Raw genomic sequence first — 21,229 nt, 5'->3', positions numbered from 1 at the left:
TCAGAGAAGAGCTACTAAACTAGTACATGGATTGCAGGATAAAACTTACCAGGAAAGATTAAAGGACCTTAACATGTATAGCTTGGAAGAAAGAAGAGACAGAGGGGATATGATAGAAACTTCTAAATACATAAAAGGGAATCAACAAGGTAAAAGAGGAGAGAATATTTAAAAGAAGAAAAACTGCTACAAGAGGACATTGTTTTAAATTAGAGGGGCAAAGGTTTAAAAGTAATATCAGGAAGTATTACTTTACTGAGAGAGTAGTGGATGCATGGAATAGCCTTCCTGCAGAAGTGGTAGCTGCAAATACAGTGAAGGAGTTTAAGCATGCATGGGATAGGCATAAGGCCATCCTTCATATAAGATAGGGTCAGGGACTATTCATAGTATTCAGTATATTGGGCAGACTAGATGGGCCAAATGGTTCTTATCTACCGACACATTCTATGTTTCTAAAATAAAGGCGATGTAATGATAAGATCAAGAACATAAAGATGATGTAGGGAGGAGATTCAGAACATATGAATGATGTAGAGAAGAGATCAAGAACACAAAGATGGAGGCATATCAGCAATGGTGCAATAAGGAGTCAAGTGGATTAAGAATGAATTAAGAGATGAAGAAGGAAAATAATTGAGAAAGCAAAGATGAGGAAGGAAGGAGATTACAAACATACAGAAGGAAGAAGATCATTAAAGGGAAGAAGAAGCAAGTAGATTAGGATCATAAAGATAAGGATGGAAGGAAGGAAGATGGATCCCATTAACATTAGGAAAGAAGATTTCGAACATAAACCAGTAAGGAGAATGAATATGAACATAAATATGACGAAGAAACATATTGATAAAGTAGAAAGCAGATCAAGAAAGTAAAGAGAAGGAAGATAAAGGACATAAACATAACAACATGAAGAGGAAGATCAGTAACATAAAAGAAGCAAGTAGATAAGGAACATGAACATAAGGAAGGAGGGAAAAAGATTAGGAACATGAACATAAGGAAGACAATTAGGAACACAAAGAATAAAGACAAAATCAGGAACATAAACATACAAAAGGAAATAAAAAACAAATACAGTTGCAAGAAAAAGTATGTGAACCCTTTGGAATGATATGGATTTCTGCACAAATTGGTCATAAAATGTGATCTGATCTTCATCTAAGTCACAACAATAGACAATCACAGTCTGCTTAAACTAATAACACACAAAGAATTAAATGTTACCATGTTTTTATTGAACACACCATGTAAACATTCACAGTGCAGGTGGAAAAAGTATGTGAACCTTTGGATTTAATAACTGGTTGAACCTCCTTTGGCAGCAATAACTTCAACCCAACGTTTCCTGTAGTTGCAGATCAGACATGCACAACGGTCAGGAGTAATTCTTGACCATTCCTCTTTACAGAACTGTTTCAGTTCAGTAATATTCTTGGGATGTCTGGTGTGAATCGCTTTCTTGAGGTCATGCCACAGCATCTCAATTGAGTTGAGGTCAGGACTCTGACTGGGCCACTCCAGAAGGCGTATTTTCTTCTGTTTAAACCATTCTGTTGTTGATTTACTTCTATGCTTTGGGTCGTTGTCCTGTTGCAAGACCCATCTTCTGTTGAGCTTCAGCTGGTGGACAGATGGCCTTAAGTTCTCCTGAAAAATGTCTTGATAAACTTGGGAATTTATTTTTCCTTCGATGATAACAATCTGTCCAGGCCCTGACGCTGCAAAGCAGCCCCAAACCATGATGCCCCCACCACCATACTTCACAGTTGGGATGAGGTTTTGATGTTGGTGTGCTGTGCCTCATTTTCTTCACACATAGTGTTGTGTGTTTCTTCCAAACAACTCAACTTTAGTTTCATCTGTCCATAGAATATTTTGCAAGTACTTCTGTGGAAGTACTTCTGTGTGCTCTTGTGCAAACTGTGAATGTGCAGCAATGTTTTTTTTTGGACAGCAGTGGCTTCCTCTGTGGTATCCATTCTTTTTTAGTGTTTTGCGTATCGTAGATTCGCTAACAGGGATGTTAGCATATGCTAAAGACTTTTGTAAGTCTTTAGCTGACACTCTAGGATTCTTCTATACCTCATTGAGCAGTCTGCGCTGTGCTCTTGCAGTCATCTTTACAGGACATCCACTCCTGGGGGGAGTAGCAGCAGTGCTGAACTTTCTCCATTTATAGACAATTTGTCTTACCGTGGACTGATGACCAGCAGGGTTTTTGGAGATACTTTTATAACCCTTTCCAGCTTTATGCAAGTCAACAATTCTTAATCGTAGGTCTTATGAGAGCTCTTTTGTGCGAGGCATCATTCACATCAGGCAATGCTTCTTGTGAAAAGCAAACCCAGAACTGGTGTGTGTTTTTTATAGGGCAGGGCAGCTGTAACCAACACCTCCAATCTCATCTCATTGATTGGACTCCAGTCTGCTGACACCTCACTCCAATTAGCTCTTGGAGATGTCATTAGTCTAGGGGTTCACATACTTTTTCCACCTGCACTGTGAATGTTTATATGGTGTGTTTAATAAAAACATTGTAACATAAAAAAAATTGTGTGTTATTAGTTTAAGCAGACTGTGATTGTCTATTGTATGAAGATCAGATCACATTTTATGACTAATTTGTGCAGAAATCCATATCATTCCAAAGGGTTCACATACTTTTTCTTGCAACTGTATATGTGATTAAAAAGATCAGGAACATGAACATAAGGAATAAGATGAACAATTAGAAGAAGATCAGAACATAAACAATAGGAATTAGATCAGGAACGCAAAGCTAGGAAAGCAAGAATACCAGGAACATGAACATAAGCAAGAAGATCAGAAACATGAACATAATAAGGAAAAAAATCAAGAACATGAACATAAGGAAGAAGATGAGAACCATAAACAACAAAAAAAAAAGATCAGGAAGATAAACATACAGAAGAAGATCAGAATCAAACATAAGGAACAAAGAAGACCAGGAACATAACCATAGAGAAAAAGAGCACAGACATAAACAATAAGAAGAAGATCAGTTACATAATACTACAGAAGACGATCATAAACAAACATATGGAAGGAAGAAGATCCAGAACATGAACATAAGGAAAACCCAAGGAAATAAACATAAGGAAGGAGGAAGATAAGGAACATAAAAATGGAAGGATATGAATAATGAAAAGATGAAGAGACAAGTGTAAGAAAGAAGGAGACTATGAACATAAACATATAACAAGATGGATAACGGAGAGATGAAGAAGAAGGTAGATCAGCAATGAGAGTGAAGAAGGCAGGAGACTGAGTATGTAGAAAGATTAGGAAAGTAAAAGTCTAAATGGTTGAGAATGAGGAAGGTAAGATGAGGAATAGAAAACCTAAAGAGAAGCCCAGCACAGGCCATCACTTTGCAGACAGCAGACAGAGATCAGCTGTAATCAACAGAGGAACCTAGCAGCATGTGTCCAGTTCACCTGCAGTGCCGCCACAGGAGAAATGAAGTATTACACAGCCCTCATTTAAATCATTGGGATTTCCATGTAATGTGGGGCTTACTTTTTGTAACAAAATTACAGTGCATCAGGAAATGGCATAAGAGTGTAACTAATGGGGGTCGAAAATAAAGAGCCACAGCCAGACATATGTAGACACTGGACACCCTTTTTATTATTGGGTTTTGCACCTTTAGTCACAAATTGGATAAAGTCCAAGATAGTTCATACTTCCCCCAAGCATTAGCACAAGAAGTGTTTATCAGGAGCTTCATGGAGTAGATCTCCAAGGTAGAACAGACATACACAAACCTGAGCCCAATGCCAAGTGTCTGCTGTAGTGGTGTAAAGCCACCACCGCGGGACTCAAGAGCAGAGCAAACATAATCTGGCATACTGATGTATTCATATGGTTTTGGTGGTTTCCAAAAGAGAATTCTTGTACGAGAAGTGCCTAATGGAAGAGGAATAATGGTTTGGGTCTGGTTTTCACGGATTTAACTCCTTCCAGCTAAGTGAAATCCGGTGCTCTAGTCTAGCAGACTCCAGGACACTTGTACACCTACAACTTTGGGGGACATTACAATGTACGGCAAAAGTACCCTAGACCGCATGGCTATCCTGGGCAGTGCTGTATGTAAGAGAGAGGTGAGGGAATTAGGAACCAAAGGGGGATGTCTGATTGGTGGACTTGGTGGGCTCTAAAGTTTTCTAGTAAGGGATGGTCTGGGTGCCAATTCTGATGAGTCTTAATAACGGCCCCAAACGTCCAGCAGATGACAACCCCATTTGGAGGTGACTTTGGAGCCAATCACCTGCCACTAGGGTCTTTTTCTTATGGGTTGCTCCCAAATTAGGGTGGGCATCAGAAACCACACCAGAGATGTGGCTATTTGGGTTGTAAAGGTATCAGTTATACCCAGGTCCTGATGCCTGAGGCTGCTCAATAGTCCTTCTACCACATAAGGATCTGGTTTTCATAAATTTATCTCCTTTCAGCTAAGTGAAATCTGATGTTCTAGCACAGGGATGCCCAACCTGCGACCCTCCAGCTGTTGCAAAACTACGACTCCCAACATGCCCTGATAGCTGTAGGTTGTCCAGGCATGCTGGGAGTCAGAGTTTTGCAACAGCTGAAGGGCTGCAGGTTGGGCATCCCTGCTCTAGCAGACTTCAGGACACCTCGAACTTTGGGGGACATTGCAATGTATGTCAAAATTACCGTAGACCGCATGGCTATCCTGGGCAGGGCTTAAAGTAAGAGAGAGGAGAGGGAATTGGGAACCAAAGGTGGATGTCTAACTGGTGGACTTGGTGAGCTCTAATGCTCTCTGAGAAGGGAGGACTGGTTGTCAATTATGTTTATGTTGGGTCTCAATAATGGCCCCAATTTTTCAGCAGTAGACAATCCCATTTGGAGGTGACTTTGGAGCCAATCACCTGCCACTAGGGTCTATTTGTTATGGGTTGCTCCCCAAATTATGGTGGGCATCAGAAACCACACTAGGGGTATGGCTATTGGGGGTGTAAAGGTAGCAGTTGTACCCCGGGGCGTGGTCCCTGAGGGGGCCCAACAGTCTCTCTACCACATAAGAATATGCCAATATTATAAAAGGCACATGGTACGTGAGGGGTCCTGGTGCAGCTTCTGCATTGGGGCCTACAAGCTCCAAGTTTTGCCTCTGAACCACAGTCCGATGCCGTAGCCAGACTGCAAATTCAAGTGGAAGTGGTCATAGCCAAATCCAATGTAGATGCTCACCAAGACCTAGAAGCTCAAGGTGAGACATTTGGGAGTGTACGTACTTTTGCTCATGTAGTGCATATCTGGACAATGGTTTCTTCAACCTAAGCTTCTCCAGCTGTTACAAAACTACAACTCCCAGCATGCTCTGACGGCGGCAGGTGGCTTTATAATCTCACCTCTTGGAGACGTGCAGCTCTTTGTGGTGTTTGTATGTGACAGTGAGCGATGTGTCTGTTTACCCCATACATTATGCATATGATCACATGCCCGTTTTGTCTGCCGAGCTGTTTTCATAAATCATTAACTCCTTTCGCTTCTGAACACAAATAGAACGTGCGACGAGCAGCTGTCACTTTACACTGTCCTCAGCCATCGCTATATCGGGATCACGCTGAGCTTTACCAACCGGGGAATTGATTTTTTTCCCCTACATTAAACGATCCTTCACAAAAGCCCCCCGAGTCCCTGACCTTCACAGCCGGCGCATTCCCTTCAGTTATAGTTATTGCCTAGCAACAACCAATGCGGGAGGCTGCAGCCAAATACACAGGCCTTATTGATCAAAACAGACTGTCCATAGCAACCAATCAGAGCCTGGCTTTCATTTCACAAACATCTTTAAATAAATGAAAGCTGAGCTGTGATTGGTTGCTAAGGACCAGTCTTCCTGTTAGTTTCGATAAATGAGGCCTAGTGGGTCCATTGGCAGACCACAGCCTAAGGGTCCATTCACACGTCCATAGAATGGGTCCGGATCCGTTCCGCAACGTTGCGGAACGAATCCGGACCCATTCATTCTCTATGGGGCTGGAAGAGATGCGGACAGCACACAGTGTGCTGTCCGCATCTGCATTTCTGGAGAGCGGCCCAGATATTCCGGTCCGCGGCTCCCGAAAAAAATAGAACATGTTCTATTCTTGTCCGCAATTGCGGACAAGAATAGGCAGTTCTATGGGGATGCTGGCCGGGTGTATTGCGGATTCGCAATACACTACGGACGTGTGAATGGACCCTTAGGCCAGCTGTTCGTTCCCAATTGCTGCCCACTTTTTTAGCTGCATTTACAGGCAGCCATCATCGTCTCTGTATAGGGTGGCCACCCGGCCAGTGATTTAGTGCCTCTGCCGCTGCGGTATTTTTCTCTACCAGCAATAATAATTGCCGGCATTTTCCGATGTGCACTTGCTACTATTACTAACGAGCGCTTCCACTGTGGAGCGCTCATTAGTGCAGCTTTTGCTCCTCCCACTCTTAAGCTTGTGTTAAAAAAATAAAAATAAATAAGAACTCACCTCCTCCATTTGATCGCACCGCTGTGAACACTCGCTGCTCACTGGAAACTCAGGACAGGACCTGCTCTCAAGCGTGATGACATTTCGCAGTATTGACTGGAAGCAGCAGGACCTGCGAAACATCATCATGCTGGGGCAGGTCCTGTCCTGTGCATCCAGTCAGCACTGAGTGTTCCCCATGGCATGTTCAAATGGGGGAGGTGAGTTCTTTTTTTTTTTTTTGCTCAAGCAGAGAAGAGGGCATTAGGGGCACTAATAGAGGCATTAGTATTACTGGGGGGCACTAATGGAGGCATTAGTATTACTGGAGGGCACTAATGGGGGCATTAATATTACTGGGGGCACTAATAGGAGCATTAGAATTACTGGAGGGCACTAATGGGGGCATTATTAATTCTGAGGGGCACTAAAAGACATTAATATTACTAGGGGGCACTATTAATTCGGGGGCAGGCACTAATGGAGGCATAAATATTACTGGGGTGCACTAATAGGAGCATTAGAATTACTGGAGGGCACTAATGGGGGCATTATTAATTCTGGGGGGCACTAAAAGACATTAATATTACTAGGGGGCACTATTAATTCGGGGGCAGGCACTAATGGAGGCATAAATATTACTGGGGTGCACTAATTGGGCATTATTAATACTGGGGGGAACTAATGGAGGCATTAGTATTACTGGGGGCACTAATGGAGGTATTAGTATTACTGGGGGGCACTAATAGGGGCATTAGTATTACTGGAGGGCACTAATAGGAGCATTAGTATTACTGGAGGGCACTAATGGGGGCATTATTAATTCTGGGGGGCACTAATAGAGTCATTAATATTACTGGGGGGGCACTATTAATTCGGGGACAGGCACTAATGGAGGCATAAATATTACTGGGGTGCACTAATTGGGCATTATTAATACTGGGGGGCACTAATGAAGGCATTAGTATTACTGGGGGCACTAATGGAGGTATAAGTATTACTGGGGGGCACTAATAGGGGCATTAGTATTACTGGAAGGCACTAATGGGGGTATTATTAATACTCGGGGGGCACTAATGGAGGCATTAATATTACTGGGTGCACTAATAGGGGCATTAGTATTACTGGAGGGCACTAATGGGGGCATTATTTATTTCAGGGGGCACTAATAGTCATTAATATTACTAGGGGGCACTGTTAATTCGGGGGTGGGCACTAATGGAGGCATAAATATTACTGGGGTGCACTAATGGGGCATTATTAATACTGGGGGGCACTAATGGAGGCATTAATATTACTGGGGGCACTAATGGGGGCATTATTAATTCTGGGGGGCACTAATGGGGGCATTATTAATACTGGGGCCTCTAATGAGGACATTATTAATACTGGGGCCTCTAATGGGGGCATTATTAATACCGGGGCCTCTAATGGGGGCAATATTAATACTGGGGCCTCAAATGGGGGCATTATTAATACTGGGGCCTCTAATGGGGACATTATTAATACTGGGGCCTCTAATGGGGACATTATTAATATAGGGGCCTCTAATGGGGACATTATTAATACTGGGGCCTCAAATGGGGGCATTATTAATACTGGGGCCTCTAATGGGGACATTATTAATACTGGGGCCTCTAATGGGGGCATTATTAATACTGGGAGCCACATTATGACATAGCGACATTATGCAGAACCGCCCCCAAAACGGATTCTTTATTTTGATCATCCGTTATGCCTATTTTGCAACCGTTTGTGTCAGTTCCATCAGATCTGTTATTTTGGACAGAAGAAAAAGTCCTCATCGCAGAACTTTTCCTTTCTTTAAAAAATAACAGATCTGATGGAGAGGTCATCAATATTAAACCGCTGCTCAACCCCTTAAAGGGAATCTGTCACCCCGATTCTGGACCACTGATACATAACTAGTAGTGCACATATGGAGTCCAGATCACTATTCTTTATTTTCCTACTGCCCCCTGTTCCCCCGCGCTCAGAGCTGCACTGAACGACATTGTCGGCACTGCTGTGCAGGCGCTCAGGAGCAAAGGCTGGAATGTGTTTAAAATAAAGAACGAAAACCCACTCACCTATTCCCCGCCGCTCACTTGCAGCACTGAGGGCCCCGTGTCCGCTGCTTCCCGGCCCCTCGTGGACAGGAAGGGTGAGGTCCCATGCGTGACCACAGAGGCCTGAGTGGTCATGTGCCGTGTGACCAGCCCTTAATTGATTTTGGATTGGGGGTTGGACATCCCCTTTAAAGGGCTTGTCCAGGATTAGATAAGGATGGCTGCTTTCACCCTAAAACAGCACCACCGCCATCCACAGGTTGTTAGCCTATTAACTTTAAGGGCTCCGCTGCAATACCAGTCTCAACCCATGGGCATGTGTGGCGCTGTTTCTGGAAAAAAACAGCCATACTTTTCTAATTCTGGACAAACCCTTTAAGGACCCTGCAAACAGCCTTTCAAGTAATAAACAAGAATATTCAAGGTGTTAATATAAGATGAAAATCTATATTTTTGCGCTGATATTCAGTCCACAGATAATCCAAAATTATAGAGGAGAAGATCTCGGTGGCATCAGATGACTCGGGGCTCCCTAGTTTGCAGCGAACATGATTTACTGATGATAATCATCCGTTTTCATTTTGTCCTCCCACACAAAATGTAGAAAGGACCTATCCTGGGATTCATGAACAAAATGCTAGAACTACAGTAAAGACTGACACTCACATAAGTAAAGGAACAAACGGGAAATGTAATTTTTCCTGAAATTTGACGAATTAACCATTACAGTGCGGTAACAAAGAGTCCGCGGAAAGCTGGGTGACATCTACCGATTGACTGTTATACAGATGCTATCCGCTTCTGGGAAAGTTGGGTGATTGACAATTAATATGTTGTCCACAACAAGGGTTGTCACACAGCTTTCATGACACATTTGCTCTTAACCAGACTCCTGGGGCGGGGGACGCCTCTAATGGCAGACATATTGTCCTTCACCCAGCTTTCCCAGAAACAGATAACGAAGAGCGAGTTGAACAGAACCGATGACAAAGTGACAGAAGAGGACGACTCCGGGATATACTTCATGCGGATCTTGAGGTTTTTAGAGGGGATTGCTGTAATATCGTGGCCTGCGTGGCGCTGTATACCGTCATATATATTACGGGGAGCGCCCCCTATTTCTATACTGACCTTTATTGCAGGTAACAGCGCGCAGAACGGCGGCGACGAGGAGCACGGACAGGCAGACCTTACTCTGGATCATCTTGCTGCACATACGGGGTGTCTCGCTGTATTAATCAATGGTGTCTGCAGATTTCATGCGACGCTTCTGTAGGGGAGCAAAAAAAAAATCCCAATATCAATCAAGATGAACGATTTTTCTCCCTCTCTCCGTGACATCACACACGGTCTAGTCTATCGAACCTGTCGGCGCAGTCTCTCTCCGTCAGACAGCTGTCTCTATGCTGGCAACTAGCAGTCTTTTTGGAGATTCCAGCAGTCTATCCCACCAAATTCTGACCGTTTGAAGGGTTAAATTTAATATTTTAACTAACCCATATATAAAAAATAGAACCAGTCCCTCTAAGGACCCCCCCCCAATACAACCCCACTGTGTCACGCAAGCTCTAATGCATCTTCCAGACTACAGTCTCAATGTCACCGCTTGCAAATAGTGCCCCCCCCTATTTTCTATTGCCGTACCCCCCCCCCCCCCAACCCTGGGTTCTGTAACCTGCCCATCTGCTCCTCGTGCGATGCGTCCCTGTATCCGTGCGGTGGGATTATGCTGGATGCTGTAGCAATTGCTCTGGATCAACGCTCTGCCCTGGTGATGCTCTGCAAGAAATGCACAACCCAGGGAGGATGCTCTGCAGCTGCACCTCATGCTGCTCACCTGTAATGCTCTGCTTTTGGGTGGGGATTTTAAAAGGATTATTGCTCAGGAAAAAATTGCAAAAAAATAAAAAAATAAACAAAAAATTCTTGATGGCTGCGCTGAGAGGAGGAATGATCTGCTGAAAGGTGTACTCCAGGGGGTGGGAGAGATGCTCTGCGTCGGGGAGGGAGATGTTGAGCTTCAGGGGGATGCTTGGCTCCGGGGGAGGGTCTGTGTAATGTCCTTAGGATGGAGCCGAGTCTAGCAGCACTGCAGGATGACATCAGCCGTAGACTGGCAGCTCTGCATAGCCAATGGGAAAGCTGCTGCAGGTGGTGGAGGGGAGAGGAGGGCGGCGGTGGTCCTCATCCCCCCCACTACCTTGTGCTTCATGTCCTCTCCGCTTCCCTCCCCTCCCTCTCCCCCACCCACCATATTACATTCTGTCTTCCCACATCAGTGTCTCTACGAGGTCCCTACAGCCAAGGCGTGAGATGACGGAGGGGGGACGCGGTGGGGGCCGGGGGGCACAAAAATAAAATGGCGTTCATGAGTGATGACAATATTGTATGTACTGTAGGTAGGTATTCACACAGGAAGGTCTACATCAGGTGACGGGTAGGGCCCGGCCAGTGGTTTGTAATGAAATCTAAGGCAGAAAATAAGAAAACCGTGAATGATTCATTTGTCCGTTCATTCTGGTAATAATATATATATATTTCAAATTCCTTTAATTTGGAATCTGATAATCCAGACAGGACCAAAGAAGACATTCTCGATTTTGGGCCATAGGGGAAAAAAAATAAAACTCAGGCGACCATCACGAAAATGATATTTTATTCTGTTTTGGTCTTCCTTATGGTCTTGGCTTTTGTTTCTTTGTCTGATAATCCAGAATATCAGAATTCAGCACTAGCCAGGTCCCACAGATGCCATTTAACTGCGGGTATACACCAGAGGGGCAGATTTATTCTCTAACTTTACAAAAGTTTACCTTTCTATGGCCGTCCAATAATCCAGAACTTCATAACCCATCTTCTGCAGAATCAGTTATTGCAGGATTAAAGGAATATTTTTACATAGTTGTAGTTAATATGGAATCAATAGGACCCGATGAGTGCTGGGATCATCAGATATGCCGGATTAGCAGGTGGTCATGGCAAAATGTTTGAGATGATGGCTGTATGGTGAGAGGAAGTCATGCAGAGTAAGTGATAAAATCGTGTTTGTATTGCAACTTTTATTCTTCTACACTGCAAAATAATACACTGTACAGTGCTGCCACTACACACTGCAAAATAATACACTGTACAGTGCTGCCACCATCATACACTGCAAAATAATACACTGTACAGTGCTGCCACCATCATACACTGCAAAATAATACACTGTACAGTGCTGCCATCACCACACACTGCAAAATAATACACTGTACAGTGCCGCCACTACACACTGCAAAATAATACACTGTACAGTACTGCCACCACCATACACTGCAAAATAATACACTGTACAGTGCTGCCACCATCATACACTGCAAAATAATACACTGTACAGTGCTGCCATCACCACACACTGCAAAATAATACACTGTACAGTGCCGCCACTACACACTGCAAAATAATACACTGTACAGTGCTGCCACAATCATTCACTGCAAAATAATACACTGTACAGTGCTGCCATCACCACACACTGCAAAAAAATACACTGTACAGTGCTGCCACCACCATACACTGCAAAATAATACACTGTACAGTGCTGCCACCACCATACACTGCATAATAATACACTGTACAGTGCCGCCACTACACACTGCAAAATAATACACTGTACAGTGCCGCCACTACACACTGCAAAATAATACACTGTACAGTACTGCCACCACCATACACTGCAAAATAATACACTGTACAGTGCTGCCACCATCATACACTGCAAAATAATACACTGTACAGTGCTGCCACCACCATACACTGCATAATAATACACTGTACAGTGTTGCCACCATCATACACTGCAAAATAATACACTGTACAGTGCTGCCACTACACACTGCAAAATAATACACTGTACAGTGCTGCCATCACCACTCACTGCAAAATAATACACTGTACAGTGCCGCCACTACACACTGCAAAATAATACACTGTACAGTGCTGCCACCACCATACACTGCAAAATAATACACTGTACAGTGCTGCCACCACCATACACTGCAAAATAATACACTGTACAGTGCTGCCACAACCATACACTGCAAAATAATACACTGTACAGTGCTGCCACTACACACTGCAAAATAATACACTGTACAGTGCTGCCACCATCATACACTGCAAAATAATACACTGTACAGTGCTGCCACTATACACTGCAAAATAATACACTGTACAGTGCTGCCACCATAATACACTGCAAAATAATACACTGTACAGTGCTGCCACCACCATACACTGCAAAATAATACACTGTACAGTGCTGCCACCATAATACACTGCAAAATAATACACTGTACAGTGCTGCCACCACCATACACTGCAAAATAATACACTGTACAGTGCTGCCATCACCACTCACTGCAAAATAATACACTGTACAGTGCTGCCACTACACACTGCAAAATAATACACTGTACAGTGCTGCCACCATCATACACTGCAAAATAATACACTGTACAGTGCTGCCATCACCACTCACTGCAAAATAATACACTGTACAGTGCTGCCACCATCATACACTGCAAAATAATATACTCTACAGTGCCGCCACTACACACTGCAAAATAATATACTCAGCAGTGCCGCTATAAACCTTATACCGGGGTGGGCTCCCCAGGATACAGCGAAGTCACGAACGAGGAAAACAACTTCAACACCAGGTTTTGCCCAAACAGTATTTTACTTAAATGTGGCAATGAACACAACCACAAATGCTGGGAACATACAATAAATTTACATACACCCAGCCCGAAGGCTAAGACCCTTGTGCTGCACAGAGCGGCGCCCTCCGATGGATGCAGGAGGAAGGTGCAGTAATTTACCTACTGGCGGGCACAACTAAACAGCCACGCTTTACCTGTTACCCTAAAAAAATCAAGCAACTGTTTGGGTGTGTGGCACGGGCTAGCCTGCGGTGCAGCACAACAGCTTACCATCTTACAGTGCTCTACAGTATTTCCCCTCCCATAACTGGTCTTGAAGCATGTGCCTGAGTATTCATTCTGAGCAAAACGCCAGCCTGGCTTGAGTTTGTGGGAAATTTATCAGCTCTCCAGTGTGAAATGTCACGTTAAATTGTGGAGTCCTTGCAATGAACAGCCAGCAACACTTGTGGCCTGACACAAACAGAAACCCTATCTAACTAACTACAGGCCTGGTCTCAGTCTCTGAAATGAGGCGCCAACACTGAAATGAGGTGCGTGCACGATCTTACCAACCCGGGTCTGCTCTGCCTCAGCTGGTGACTGTGAACCGCACAAATGTCCCCCCAAAATGCATGCGGTACCGCAGAGTATGTTGCTTTGCTCCTCAGCTCTCATCAGCGTTCCTGGAAGCAATCCTCGTTCCTCTGGACAGGATCAGGGTCTTAGATACAATCAGCTTCACTTAGCTGCAGCTCTTGTCACTGAGGATGCTAATGGATCCTCTGCTCACACACTTCCTCAGCTTCCTCTAAGATGGATGCTCCCTTTCTTCTACAGGCTTTGTAACTCCACCTCTCATGAATATGGAAAATGCAGTCTGTAGCTGTGTTTAGGAAACAGCAGCATCTTGTGGTCAAACAGCAGAATGTCAGTCCAGATCATTTAACTTGATTTACACAAACAGTGGTCAGACAATGAGAGCTGTTTCCCCATCTCACATCCCACCCCACTAGAGGTTGTTGTCCTCGGCAACCCTCCCCATTCAAAATCATCCTGGGCATAGCGCTGTGGGGGCAGACCAGCATTGGCCTGGTTGATCTTTGCAGAGTGATAGGCTCAGAAGCACTGGGGACGTCAGGCACATCTAATTTGGCTCTACCTCATAGACTGGGATGGCAGGATCTACCCTCCTCTTCACTGTGTATGGGACCGCCTCCTACCACCCATCCAACTTCCCAGACGGCAGCTTGGCTCTGACCATCACTCGATCACCCAGGGCATACCCATCCCACTGCACTGGTTTTGGGTTACCACTTGTCTCAGGCGCTCCCCCACAACCTTGTGGATCGCTCTCAGCTGGCGGCGGTGCTCTTGCATCCATGTGGTGGTATTTTTCGGTGGTGGCTCCATCGGATCAGGCATGTGGATCTTTAATCTCCCGTCCGGCTCTCCCAAACATATGTGGGGAGTATCTGGTAGAACTGTGTACCCTATTGTTATAGGTCCACATCAGTTCAGATAGGTACTCCGGCCTCCAATCCTTTTGGCTGTCCTCCAGAGTCCGCAGCATCTGGAGCAAGATGCGGTTGAATCGCTCACACGCTCCGTTTCCCTGGGGGTGATAGGGGGTGGTGCGGGAACGTTCAATCCATACAGTTGGTACAACTCATTCATTAGAGTACCCTGAAAACATGCCCCCTGGTCCGAATGTATCCTCCGTGGACACCCGAACACCTGTATAAAGTGTTTGCAGACCGCTTCAGCGTCTGACTCTGCTGTCTGGTCTCTGGCATACTTTGTGAAATGATTTGTCATGACTAGACAGTACGAGTGTCCCGAGGTAGAGTACCCAATCTGTACATAATCAATCATAAGAAGCTCTAGGTGCGCTGAGGTAAGGATGGCCTGGACAGGAGCCAGCTGTTCAGTACTCTTACTCAGCCCGCAGGGTCAACACTTAAGACATGCCTCGGCCACCATGTCTGCCAGATCTGCACAGTATACCAGCCGTTGGAGCCACTTGAACGTTTTGTCGCTCAAGAAATGGGCACCCCTAACATGGGCTTCCTGAGCAGCCTTCAGTCCCAATGACATGGGGATGACAATCTGTTGCCGGTACTGCAGCTCTCATTGCAAGTATATGGTCCGACACAGGAGGCTTATCCCACTACCTCAACAACCTCTGGCCCTCTGGAGTCAGTCAGGCCTGCTCTTCTGGCCGAGAGCTTGGTCCGGACCCATTACTTCACTTTCCACATGTCCGGGCAGCCATTCTGGACCCTCTCCCAATCAGCCAACGTCTTTCCCAGCACCATTGGCATCTCGAACGCCACCCCACTTGAATGTGCCACGTCATAGAACATGAGCAATCGACCAAGCTCAAGAGTTTCAGTGTCCTCTAGCTCCTCGTCGGCACTCTGAGTCGACAACCCTACAGGGACTAGGGAGAGTGCATCGACATTGCCATTCTCCCTCCCTGACCGGAACTTGGTATTGGTACTTAGAAAGGCGAGCCAACCACCTCTGTTCAAGAGCACCAAGCTTGGCATTCCCCAAATGTGCTAACGGGTTGTTGTTTGTCATCACTGTCAGGTACTCTGCGAACCTTTCGGTCATAGACCACACAGTGGCGGATCCAGAGCCTGGTCTCGGGAGGGGCAATTTCAGATTTTTTTCTGTCCGCCGCCACAAAACAATGGTGCTTATAGAACAGACTACACAGTGTATGCTATATGTGTATATCAAACATATTTCACATGAAAACTTACAATTACTTGACTTGGCCCTTGGGGATCTCGGACGCCACTTCAACACTTTGGCCGGGGGCTCGGCGGAGCTGATGTTGTGTTTTATCCTAATGAGAAAGATTTCATAATAAGGATTTGGAGAATGGGCAGAGGGATAGCAAAGCAGGGAGAGGCTGGTGCTTCTACTAGGGGGTCATTCCATGGGGGAGTAATAAAGCCCCCCCAGTAGAAAAAATTCTCCTTATAATGTGACAGTGCAAAAAATACCCCCTTGTAATGCCCCCAGTTGAGCTAATGTCCCCATAGTGCCCCATAATGTCCCAGTATAAAATACCCCTATATAGTGCCCCTAGTAAATGCCCCCATAGTGCTCCACACCTCAGTAGATGCCTCAGTAGATGCCCCTATAGTGCCCCCAATCATGTGCCAGTATTAATAACAGCCCCCCATGTGCCAGTATTAATAACAGCCCCCATGTGCCAGTATTAATAACAGCCCCCCATGTGCCAGTATTAATAACAGCCCCCCATGTGCCAGTATTAATAACAGCCCCCATGTGCCAGTATTAATAACAGCCCTCCATGTGTCAGTATTAATAACAGCCCCCCATGTGCCAGTAATAACAGCCCCCTGTGCCAGCAATAACAGCCCCCCCCCTGTGCCAGTAATAACAGCCCACCCCTGTGCCAGTAATAACAGCCCACCCCTGTGCCAGTAATAACAGCCCCCCTGTGCCAGCAATAACAGCCCCCCCCTGTGCCAGTAATAACAGCCCACCCCTGTGCCAGTTATAACAGCCCACCCCTGTGCCAGTAATAACAGCCCCCCTGTGCCAGCAATAACAGCCCCCCCCCTGTGCCAGCAATAACAGCCCCCCATGTGCCAGTATTAATAACAGCCCCCCATGTGCCAGTATTAATAACAGCCCCCCATGTGCCAGTATTAATAAAAGCCCCCCATGTGTCAGTATTAATAACAGCCCCCCATGTGCCAGTTATAATAACAGCCCCCCATGTGCCAGTAATAACAGCCCCCCTGTGCCAGCAATAACAGCCCCCCCCTGTGCCAGTAATAACAGCCCACCCCTGTGCCAGTAATAACAGCCCCCATGTGCCAGTAATAACAGCCCCCCTGTGCCAGCAATAACAGCCCCCCCCTGTGCCAGCAATAACAGCCCCCCCTGTGCCAGTAATAACAGCCCCCCCCTGTGGCAGCAATAACAGCCCCCCCTGTGCCAGTCATAACAGCCCCCCTGTGCCAGTAATAACAGCCCCCCTGTGCCAGTAATAACAGCCCCCCTGTGCCAGTAATAACAGCCCCCCTGTGCCAGTAATAACAGCCCCCCTGCCAGTAATAACAGCCCCCCTGCCAGTAATAACAGCCCCCCTGCCAGTAATAACAGCACCCCTGTGCCAGCAATAACAGCCCCCCTGTGCCAGTAATAACAGCCCACCCCTGTGCCAGTAATAACAGCCCCCATGTGCCAGTAATAACAGCCCCCCTGTGCCAGCAATAACAGCCCCCCCCGTGCCAGCAATAACAGACCCCCCTGTGCCAGTAATAACAGCCCCCCCTGTGCCAGTAATAACAGCCCCTCCCCGTGCCAGTAATAACAGCCCCCCTGTGCCAGTCATAACAGCCCCCCTGTGCCAGTCATAACAGCCCCCCTGTGCCAGTCATAACAGCCCCCCTGCCAGTAATAACAGCCCCCCTGTGCCAGTAATAGCAGCCCCCCTGTGCCAGTAATAACAGCCCCCCTGTGCTAGTAGGAACAGCCCCCCTGTGCCAGTAATAACAGCCCCCCTGATCCAGTAATAACAGCCCCCCTGTGCCAGTAATAACAGCCCCCCTGTGCCAGTAATAACAGCCCCCCTGTGCCAGTAATAACAGCCCCCCTGCCAGTAATAACAGCCCCCCTGCCAGTAATAAAAGCCCCCCTGTGCCAGTAATAACAGCCCCTATGTGCCAGTAATAACAGCATTGTATATATTTAAAAAAACAAACAAACATACTTACCGCCATGTCAGCGATGCGATGCAGGCCTCTTCTGGCCTGTGTCCTGCTGTCACGGCGGATGTGCACTCAGACTCACAAATAAACCACCAACCAGGCTCTGGGCGAGAGACAGGGGAAGGGTCACCTCCTAGCTAATCCCTGACCTCTTTCCCTGCACTGCTCAGCCCACATGCAGACCTTGGTGGTAGGTATGATGTGTCCCCGTGCCTGGGCTGAAACTCCCTAAATTCCCTGAGAAATAGGAGCAGCCTGCTCACACAGAACCTGGATGGGAGAGATGACACAAAACAACCAAACTTAAAACTACACTTATCTTTCTGAGCTGGAACAGACAACCTTCCTTCCTAGCTTCCAAGACCACAGTCAAGACCACAGTGATTCCTATAATCCACTCAGAGCACTGGGATGGTGTGCTATTTAAACTAATGACCCCACCCAGTGCACCTGATGAGAGGCGGATCCAGCACGGCTCCAAAACAAACACTAAACTCGTGCTGCTATCCTGGCCGACCTCCGCACATCGTCAGAGCGGGGCATGACACCTGCGCTGTATGGCTCAGGCGGCGCGATGACGTCATCACGCCGCCTGCACGGCCTCTGATAGGCTGCGGGCCTCGTGCCTGCAGCCTATCAGAGGAAGGGAAAGGGACACGCCTCTCCCTCCCCTGCCGCAGCACAGGCATCTGTATTGCTGTCCTGAGGACGGCGATACAGATGACTGGAGATGAGCGCTTCCACAATGGAAGCGCTCATCTCCCTGTGCCCCGCCGCCGCCAGCTCGGGGGGGGGCAATTGCCCCCTTGCCCCCCCCCTTGATCCTCCACTGAGACCACACCAGTACCAGTAGTTCCAATTTAAAGGAGCTATAGTTGTCAGTCCATCCTGGACTTGGGATAATACGGCCCCCAGACCACCAGACCATGTAGACTTCCGTCAGTGTACAGCAGGAATGGTGTGTCGAACCACACATAAGCCAGAATCGGGGCACTGGTCAGTGCCTCCTTCACTGCTTCAAAGGCCTCTTGTTGCCAGGGTCCCCACTCAATGGGACGATTCTTCGAGCCCCCCCACAGTTCCCCTTGATAACTCGCCTAACGGGCCCACCAAATTAGCAAATTTGAGTATAAATCTCCTATAGTAGCCGGCCATTCCCACGAATGCCCGCACCTCTCGTAGTGTACGTGGCTGGGGCAATTTCTGGACGGCCTCCACCTTGCTGGGGGCTGGCTTTACCCCCTCCTGGGTGACCAAATGTCCCAACTACTCTATCTACTGTTGAAACAGTTGGCATTTCTTGGGCTTGATCTTGGTCTGGCAGCCATCCTAGGACCTGTCGCAGCTTCTAGAGGTGATCCTCAAAAAAGGCTCCAAACACTACTATGTCGTCCAGGTATATCAATACCAACTTGAAGTTGAAATCTGCCAGACAGTGCTCCATCAACCGCTGGAATGTTCCTGGGGCATTGGACAGGCCGAACGGCATCCGGTTGAATGCCATCTTCGCTTTGTCCTTCTTGGCCACCGGTACCTGCCAATACCCAGATGAATGGCCAGGTGAAGAGTCAACAATAACTTTGCATGACTCAGGGAAGACAATGACTCCTCAATCCGCAGAAGGGGGTAAGCATCCCGGACGGTCTGGGCATTCAGGATCTGATAATCCACACAGAACCGGAGACTCTCATCTTTCTTCCACACCAAGACTACTGAAGCAGCCCAAGGACTTTGACTCTCCTGGATCACCCGGTTTTACAACATGCTGGCCACCATGTCCTTCACCTCCTGGTACATTTTCGGCGGGATTTGCCTGTAACGATCCCTGATGGGCGCAGCATCGCAGGTGGGGATTTTGTGCTCGATGGCACACCGGAAGTCCTCATCATGTTTCGAACGCCTCCTGAAATTCCCAAAGGGTGTCTTCCAGCAACTTTTGTTGTCCTGGGTCTTGCAGTCCACCCCCATCCAAACCATTAACACTCCCCTGTTGGGGTCTCCCTTTGATGGACCTCTACAGCATAGGTCCAGGCTGATCTCCTTTCTGGCTGTAGCGTGAAGCCCCTTCGTCAAGGGATGTCCCCTTCGGACATATAAACTTTTGCCAGCAAGGTATTCCCAGGTACGGTTAACTCGCAGTCTTCAACATTGAGGCAGTGTATAGGCACTCATCCATCCTGCACAATAGAGAGGGCCAGGGCTACCAGTGGGGAGTTTGCGTTTCCTCCTGGTAAGCGGGCTCGATTAGGACCTCCAGTCCATTCATAGTATATATTGAGGGTAGCGCCTCTTTTAGACTGAACATGCCCATCTACCTGGGACTTCTGAGCAGAGTACGTATGTAGCTGGTTACTACACTGCCCTGAATATTGTAGGCTTAGGTAAGTCCAAAGAGAGGCAATATATTTAGTGTTAGGGACCCATCTGCGGAAGCCACCTTGACGCCTGGTAGATGGGCCCGACACACGTTTGATCAAATATGTGCGCTAAGAGCTTCCATTAACTCATTTATAGTCGGTATTGTACCACTTTTATTTAGAATGATCCCCATTTCTTAGCTCTATTGTTTGTATGTATAATGGTGTGCAGCCATTTTATTTTTTATAATCATTCTTGCTTAATGGATATGCACCTGGGATTCTGAAGGTTCTAGTCTAAATTCTCTTAGCATCTCTGTTATTGCTTCCATCTTCCAGCTCCATCATATGTCTAAAGTGTCTTTCAAAGAACTCCAGAGGCATAAGGGTGCACTCCAACCCTGTATCAACTAGACAGCGTACCTTCTGGCCTTCCAACTCGGCTTTCATAACAGAGCTGCTGGCATACAGGTCGTGTTCCTCATGCATAGGGCTTAGCTTCTGGTGTACTGCCGCAGGATGCCCAGCTACTGTGGCAGTCAAAGGTTTAACGTCGGCTTAGACTTCATCAGTTCTGGGCACTTTCTGGTGATATGGCCATACTGTCGACAAGCCCAGCAGAGGGGCCCTCTTTTGACTAGCCCCCGCACCTGTAGCATGGGTGCTGCTCACTACTCTCGCCGCCACAGGCATGTGCTCTTCCTCTCTCTCCACGGTGGCTAGGTAGACACTGTAGAATGTCATGTTGGCCGGGTCATCTCTTGCAATTTGTCCTGTAAGAACTTGTTGGAGAGCCCTACTATGAACTGATCTCGTTGTAGCCGGTCCACCTCTCGGAAGGCTCCCATGGCCTCTGGGTCTCGC

The 21,229-nt window shown here is 46.8% G+C and overlaps 1 protein-coding gene across 1 annotated transcript in view; it reads right to left on the bottom strand.

Annotated features, from left to right (window-relative positions):
• The window catches only part of CLSTN3 (calsyntenin 3), a 55,488-nt gene extending 34,634 nt beyond the window's left edge, over positions 1 to 20,854 (bottom strand). Inside the window, exons 1-2 of the mRNA XM_040438237.1 lie at positions 20,789 to 20,854; positions 19,417 to 19,542 (exon numbers count right to left, since the gene is read on the bottom strand). Of these exons, the coding sequence (XP_040294171.1) occupies positions 19,417 to 19,542; positions 20,789 to 20,854 (192 nt within the window). The remainder of the gene's footprint in view (positions 1 to 19,416; positions 19,543 to 20,788) is intronic.
• Positions 20,855 to 21,229: the final 375 nt, after the last annotated feature.

The sequence above is a fragment of the Bufo bufo genome, chromosome 6, assembly GCF_905171765.1.
Source record: "Bufo bufo chromosome 6, aBufBuf1.1, whole genome shotgun sequence".
In the NCBI taxonomy this organism is placed as follows: Eukaryota; Metazoa; Chordata; class Amphibia; order Anura; family Bufonidae; genus Bufo; species Bufo bufo.
Note: the sequence above shows the minus strand (reverse complement) of the source record. Positions and strands in the feature narration are given on the sequence as shown.